Source organism: Natrix helvetica, assembly GCF_964273705.1.
Source record: "Natrix helvetica genome assembly, chromosome: 16".
NCBI classification, from domain to species: Eukaryota; Metazoa; Chordata; class Lepidosauria; order Squamata; family Natricidae; genus Natrix; species Natrix helvetica.
The window spans coordinates 7,700,797-7,708,555 of record NC_138563.1 but is presented as its reverse complement, the minus strand read 5'-3'; the positions used below and the strand labels follow the sequence as shown (position 1 = coordinate 7,708,555).

Sequence of the window (7,759 nt, the reverse complement as noted above, 5' to 3'; positions counted from 1 at the left end):
CCAAGTGTGTCCAGCGGTCAAGGAAGCTCTGGGGTTAACAAGCTGAATTTGCAGGAAGCGATGCTTTTTCTGTCATGCATGACCCTCCCCAGATGACGAGTAAAAGCCTTAAGCCCCAGTTCACATTTTCATAACATGCAGTGTATATGTGTTTGTATATACCATATTTTCCAGACTATAAGACGCACCTTTTTCCCTCAAAAAAGGGGCTGAAAATCTGGGTGTGTCTTATACACGGAATGCAGCATATTTTGGTCTCCCGAAACCCTGCCCCCTTCGCCCATGCATAGCCTTTAGGACAGGGGTGTCCAAACTTGGCAACTTTAAGACTTGTGGACTGGGAGTTGAAGTCCACAAGTCTTAAAGTTGCCAAGTTTGGACACCCCTGCTTTAGGAGGCTTTCAGGCCGTTTTTTGCTCAATTTTGACCCCCTCCCCAGCCCCCCGGAGCACTCTATAAGCCTCCTAAAGGCTATCAATGTCCTTTTATATATATATATACAAAAACTGGGCCGGTTTTCACGAAAATGGCCTGGTTTCTTTGCTTGTTTTTGGCCCTCCCACCCCCCAGGAGCACTCTATAAGCCTCCTAAAGGTTATTTATGCCCTTTTTTGAAGAAGAAGAAGAAAAACCAGGCCCGTTTTCACGAGGTTTAATTTGCCTCTTCAATATCTTGGTCCGTCTTATACTCTGGTGCGCCTTATACTCCAAAAATACGGTACACACACACACACACGTCGGGTTGTGTGTCTTTTCTTCTTCCTCAGTTTCCCCTTCTTTTCTCTAGCTTTGTTTGCTGTAGTTTGCGTTCTAGAGGAGACAGATCCATATTTTGGTGGGTTGGTTGTTAATTAATCTTAATAAAGTTATCAGCATGATGCTTGTGTCCTTTTCTTGTCCAAATCCTGCCCAACTTTGAGGCTTTGACACCCACAGCACAAGGACACAATGGCTTGTCCAGGAAAGACTTTGCTTTGTCCAGATTAGGGAGAAATAAGGGTCTTCCCTGGGCTTTGCCAGTCCATGTGGTCTTTTTTAACCCATGAGTGTCCCACCTGGGAGGAAGAGAGGCCATCAGAGACCCCTGAAGCATCCTTGGTGGGAACTGCAACAGCTGCCAGATGCTGAAGGAAGGAAGGAAGGAAAAATTGAGGAAGGAAGGAGATACAATGAAAGGCAGGGAAAGGGAGAAGGGAAGGAAGGAAGGAGAGATAGATTGAAAGGTAGGGAAGGAAGGAAGGAAGGAAGGAAGGAAAAATGGGGGAAGGAAGGAGATACATTAAAAGGCAGGGAAAGGGAGAAAGGAGGGAAGGAGAAAGGAAGGAAGGGGAGATAGATTGAAAGGTAGGGAAGGAAGGAAGGAAGGAAAAATGGAGGAAGGAAGGAGATACATTGAAAGGGAGGGAAAGAGAAAGGGAAGGAGGAAGGAAGGAAGGGGAGATAGATTGAAAGGGAGGGAAGGAAGGAAAGAAAAATGGAGGAAGGAAGGAGATACATTGAAAGGGAGGGAAAGAAAGGGAAGGAGGAAGGAAGGGGAGATAGATTGAAAGGGAGGGAAGGAAGGAAAGAAAAATTGAGGGAGGAAGGAGATACAATGAAAGGCAGGGAAAGGGAGAAGGGAGGGAAGGAGAAAGGAAGGAAGGGGAGATAGATTGAAAGGTAGGGAAGGAAGGAAGGAAGTCAGGAAAAATGGAGAAAGGAAGGAGATACATTGAAAGGCAGGGAAAGGGAGAAGGGAGGGAAGGAGAAAGGAAGGAAGGGGAGATACATTGAAAAGGAAGAAAGGCAAGAAGGAAGGGAGATATATTAAAAGGCAGGGAAAGAGGAGGGAGGGATGAAGGAGGGGGCAATACACTGAAAGAGGGGAGAGAGGAAGGAAGGAAAGGGAGAAATATTGAAAAGGAGGAAGGAAGGAAAGAGGTTGGAAAGGAGGGTGGAAAGACATAGTCCAACATATCTGTGAGTCATTTCAGGTTTGTGTGGTTCTCTCCTTCCCTATCTTTCCTTCCTCCCTCTCTCCTTCCCTCCCTTTCAAGCTATCCCTCCTTCTCCGCCTCTTCAGCGCCTTCCTGGTGCTGTTCCCCGGAGCTGTTAATGGGGATCCCTGATTCCGGCTTGCCCTTCTCTGATCCCGGGGTGGGACTGGGGTGGGGGAGATGGTGGGACCCATGATCTGCTAGAAAATGTCAGTGCTCCTGCTAGTGGTGTATTTCCAAAGCAGAAGACAAGGCTTCACAATGACAATGAGGATGTGGGAAACTCCCACCCACAAGGATTGTCGGCCCTTCCCCAAAGCCTTGGAGAGGAAGACCTCCCGCTCTCTGTGGATGTTACTAAACTTCTCCTCCTGTTAGGTTTCAAGAAGCTTTCAAGAAGAGACTGGGCTGCCCTCTGCCAGAAATTATGTAGGATCTCTTGCTTGGACGAAGGGGTTGGACTAGATGACCTATAAGGTCCCTTCCAACTCTGTTAATCTGTTAGCCTAGCTGTGTATTTCCTAACCATCAACCAGGGCCATGTGGACAATGAGAATATGGGAGACCCCCCCCCTCCCCAAAGCCTTGGAGAGGAAGCCCTCCCCCCTCTACGGACCTTACTATCCACCCACTGCAACAAAAAATCTTCTGCTTCTGATAGTTTTCAAGAAGCTTTCAAGAAAAGACTGGACTGCCCACTTTCAGAAATGGCGTAGGTTCTGCTTGGATGGCGTGGTGGGGTTGGACTAGATGACCTGCAAGATCCCTTCAGTTAATCTGTTGGCCTGCTTGTGTGTTTCCTAAGCAGAAGCGTTCTACTGTATAGTGAAATATTAATGCAATATCAGGAGTTTTCACTTCAATTCTGTAGAATGGGACGGATGTGTGTTTGCGTTTCATTTTTATAGTTGCAATGTACACTGAAGAGGGCATTTAATTTCGTTGTGCGAGGCGCAATGACAACAAAGTAAACTACTACATAAGGGAAGGCTACCTTTCCACAGGTGGCTAAGGAGGATTTGGGGAGCCTCAGGATTGTCGCCCCCCCCCCTCTCAAAGCCCTGGAGAGGAAGTCCTTCCCCCATGGTGAGTTTACAGCTAAGGGGCATCTTGGCAGAATAGATGTGTGGGGGATCCAGAGCTTGGGATGTATGTGAGAAATCTAAAGGAGACGATCCGTGGACACCTTTTAAGCAAGGGAGGGAGGGAATAAACAGTATTAATTCAGTTAAAATTGCTAATTGAAGCTGCCAAAAACTGTCAAAAGGCATCCAACAATCACATCACAACAATAACTTTATTGTGATTAATTGAATGAGCAAAATATTGATTCTTCTCAAAGGGGAAAACTATAGAAAAGCAGAGAAGTAGAAGAAAAGACCCCCCTGGATGTCAAGGAACAATGTCAGAAACTCAGAAGAGGGGAATTTGGGCTGAAGCAAACCGTCTAGTTCTTGATTTGTGTCAGAAGAAGCAAAGCTTGTTGTGATCCCAGCTTCCACACCAGAGGTTGCTCGGCTGCTGGACACCCTCAGAATCCTTAGCCTGAGCAGAAGAGGTTCCTTCGGAGGTCCACATCAGGAACAGGCAGTGACTGCTAAGTTCTGCAGAGGGCGGAGTATAACTTTGAAGTAGCAGGTTTTTTTCTGGAAGGGAATGAAAGAGGAAAAACAAAGTTGGAAGGGACCTTGGAGGTCGTCTAGCCCAACCCCTTGTTCAAAGACCCTGTACCATTTCAGACAAACGTTTTGTCACTTCATAAAATCTCCCAGTGACGGAGCACCCACAATGTCAGGAGGAAAGCAGTCCCATGGTTAATTTTAGTTCTATGTTGCTTCTCTCCTTCGTAAGTTTCCATCCGTTGTTTCTTGTCTGGCCTTCTGCTGCTTTGGAAATTAAGTTGACCCCCTTCCTCTTTCTGGCAGCCCCTCAAATATTGGAATATTGTTATCCTGTCTCTCCTATGCCCTAATGAATTCCTGCAACCGTTCTTTATATGTTTTAGTCTCCAGCTCCCTAATCCTCTTTGTTGCTCTTCTCTGCCCTCTTTCCAGAGTCTCAACATCTTTTTTTCGTGGTGACCAACACCGGATGCAATATTCCAAGGGTGGCCCTATCAAAGCATTATAAAGCAGTGCTACTATCTCAGGTGTTCCCATCCGGTGCTTCTCGTCCTGCCTTCAGGTGCTTTGGAGAATAGGTTGACCCCCGTTTTCTTTGGGGAAGCCCCTCAAATTGCAAACACCGCTATCGTGTCACCCTTAATCTTTTGAATTGAAGTCATCCATAGAAATCATTAAAACCTCCTCTGCAGAGGTGGCTGCTGAGCTCAGACAAGGCAGGAAATCAATTAATTCAACTTATCGATTAAACCTGAAATATATAATTGGAGCTTGGCATTCAGTCTCACCTTTTGTTTCCCTGGAAGCTGCTTACATTTCTGGATCTTCTTATACGTCATCGTATCAGTCTTCTTTTCACATGTGGTTTCCACCAACTCCAACTGAAAACGGTATTTATGTACCTTCCCATTTTTCACCTGGATTTAAAAATAAGTATGTTGCCTTTTAATTAATTAGAAAACATGATCGGCTTCATCAGTTGCAACTAGGAAAGCACTTTATGGCTTGAGAGCAGCAAAGACATCAGTTCAAGCGGAAATATTTCTTTATCAGATACGAACAGCAGAAATCATGTCCTTTTGGTTAACGATAACCATCCCTCCCCTAGAACGCCCCCTAAGCTCCCTCCAGCACCCCCAAAACTTTTCTATTAAGAGCCCTGGTGGCACAGTGGTTAGACTGCAGCATTGCAGGCTTACTCTGCCAACTGCTGGGAGTTCGATCCTGACTGGCTCAAGGGTGACTCAGCCTTCCCTCCTTCTGAGGTTGGTAAAATGGGGACCCGGATTGTTGGGGGCAAGAGGCTGACTTTGTAAACAGCCCCAAGGATCCAGCGAGGCTGGCCACCTACCCCCCCCCCCGCCTTCCAAGAAACCCCCCCCCCACCTCCAGACACTTACCTGTGATTGAGCCTTCAGAACTCCCCGCAGCTTGAAATAGTTGGCGATGTCAGTTCTGTTCTGATTGTATTCCTCCACCGCGAAGGCGAGGGCTTTCTGTACACCTGGATAAGTGAGGCGCACGTCAAAAAGACCCTCGGGGTTCCCCATTAGCACCTCTGGGGACAGCATCAGGAGGGCTCCGAAGAGGCCGAGGAGGGACGGGAGAGGCCGCCGGGAGCCCACCATGGGGCTGGCATGAGAGAAGATCGCTGGCAGGCGCAGAAGCAGACCGACCTCCACGGATTTGCCTTTAGATCTGCAGGAGCCGCAGGTGGCAGCGGCAATCACCTGCTCTGAGGCCACGCCCATTCTGCAGAAGCCACGCCCCCCGTGGCTGGACCATCTCTGCTGCCCAGATGCTCGCCGCCTCCGCCTCCCTTTGGGTTCCCCTCCGGCCCAATTCTCCCCCCCTAGTTGAGGTTAGGGTTGACTTCGGTGGGGGGAGAGTAGGCGAAACAGTTGAGTTACTACTCGCGGTCTGCTACAAAACGTCAGCGCTCCTGCTAGTTGTGTATTTCCTAAGCAGAAGGCGAGGCTACCTTTATCCAGATGGACAATGAGGATGCGGGGATACTCCCCCCCCCAATGAATATTTTCACCCCTCCACAAAGCCCTGGAGAGGAAGCCCTCCCTCCCCCCCCGCCCTCTATGGACGCTACTAAGCTTCTGTCCTGCTAGTTTTCAAGAAGCTTTCAAGAAATGACTGGGCTGCTCATCTGTCAGCAATGGTGTAGGGTCTCCTGCTTGGGCTGGGGGTTGGACTAGATGACCTACAAGGTCCCTTCCAACTCTGTTAATCTGTTCTTTCAGGCCCAATGGGGTTTTCTTTCCGTGGGACAGGAAGGACAGATTAGAGCTAAAAGCCTTGTGACCTGAGTCACCTTCTAGGACAAAGTGTTGTGGTTAAGCCCAGCAACTGGGAGTTCTAGTTCTGAGTTCAAGTCCTGCCTTAGGCCCCCCGAAGCCCTTCCAGCTCTGTTAATCTGTTAGCCTAGTTGTGTGTTTCCTAGTATAAGGCAAGGTTTCCTTACCCCACATGGACAATGAGGATGTGGGGAGCCCCAGGATTGTCTCCCCCCCTCCCCAAAGTCATTGAGAGGAAGCCCTCCCCCGTCTACAGACCTTACTATTGAAGGACTGCAACTAAACATCTTCTGCTGGTGCTAGCTTTCAAAAAGCTTTCAAGAAGACACTGGACTGCCCATTTGTCAGAAATGGGGTTAGGATCTCTTACTTGGACAGGTGTGTGTGTGGGGGGGGGGGGGAAGAGATTGGACTAGAACTCCTTAATCTGTTAGCCTGCTTCTATGTCTCCTAAACATAAGCCAAGGCTACCTTTAGCCATGTATATAATGAGGATTTGGGGAGCGCCAGGATTGTTGTCCCCTCCCCAAAACCCTGGAGAGCAAGTCCTTCCCCCCCATGAAGAGTTTACAGCCAAGGGGCATCTGAATAGATGTGTGTGGGATAATGAGCTTGTGGGGGGGGGGGAAATCAAAAAGGGACAATCTGTGGACACCTTTTAATTAAGTGAGGGAAGGAAGGGTGTCAAGAAACAGTATTAAAAAGCAGCCAACAACCACAGCTAAAGTTTCCAGAAGTTTGGAAAAGAACCAAATTGCTTCCCCATTCAGCATCTGTTCAGCTGTTGCAGTTCCAACCAAGGATGCTTCAGGGGTCTCTGATGGCCTCTCTTCCTCCCAGGTGGGACAGCCATGGGTTAAAAAAGACCACATGGACTGTCAAAGCCCAGGGAAGACCCCTATTTCCCCTCCCCCTACTCTGGACAAAGCAAAGTCTTTCTTGGACAAACCATTGTGTCTTTATGCTGTGGGTGTTAAAACCTGAAGGTTGGATGGGATTTGGAAAAGAAAGGGACAGAAGCAGGAGCATCATGCTGATAGCTTTATTAAGATTAATTCATTGAATGAGCAAAATATTGATTCTTCTGAAAGATGAAGATGATAGAAAAGAGGAGAAGTGGAAGAAAAGGCCTCCCTGGATGTCAAGGAACAATGTCAGACACTCAGAAGAGGGGAATTTGGGCTGAAGCAAATCGTCTCATTCTTGATCTGTGTCAGAAGAAGCAAAGCTTGTTGTGATCCCAGCTTCCACACCAGAGGTTGCTCAACTGCTGGACACCCTCAGAATCCTTAGCCTGAGCAGAAGAGGTCATGTGGAGGTCCGTATCAGTCACAGGAGATGCTTTGCGAGTGCATGATGTTCACAGAGATGATTGTAACTTTAAAGCAGCAGATTGCTTTCTGGAAGGGAAAGAAAGAGAAAAGCGAAGTTGGAAGGCACCTAGGAGGTCATCTAGTCCAACCCCTCTTCACACAAGAGACCCTGTACCATTTCAGATAAATGCTTGTTGTTTCATAAATCTTCCAGTGATGGAGCTCCCACAACCTCTGGGGGAAAGCAGTCCCGTGGTTAATTTTTCTCACTGTTAGGAAATTCCTCCTTAGTTCTAGGTTGCTTCTCTCCTTCATAAGTTTCCATCCATTGTTTCTTGTCTGGCCTTCTGCTGCTTTGGAAAATAAGTTGACCCTCTCCTCTTTCTGGCAGCCCCTCAAATATTGGAATATCATTCTCCTGTCTCTCCTAGTGCAACCCTTTTGTCTGTTTTTGCTTCAGCTCCCGAATAATCTTTGTTGATCTTCTCTGCCCACTTTCCAGAGTCTCAACATCTTTAAATATTGAGGTCACCAAAACTGGA

At 47.7% G+C, this 7,759-nt stretch overlaps 1 protein-coding gene across 1 annotated transcript; it reads right to left on the bottom strand.

Moving 5' to 3' along the window:
• Positions 1-2,176: 2,176 nt before the first annotated feature.
• On the bottom strand, positions 2,177-5,349 carry LOC309399805 (cystatin-1-like; the record flags this gene model as incomplete). Its single annotated transcript, XM_081967917.1, has 3 exons — positions 2,177-2,347; positions 4,387-4,515; positions 4,999-5,349. 3 exons carry the CDS (start codon positions 5,347-5,349, stop codon positions 2,177-2,179), a joined length of 651 nt encoding a protein of 216 aa, XP_081824043.1.
• Positions 5,350-7,759: the final 2,410 nt, after the last annotated feature.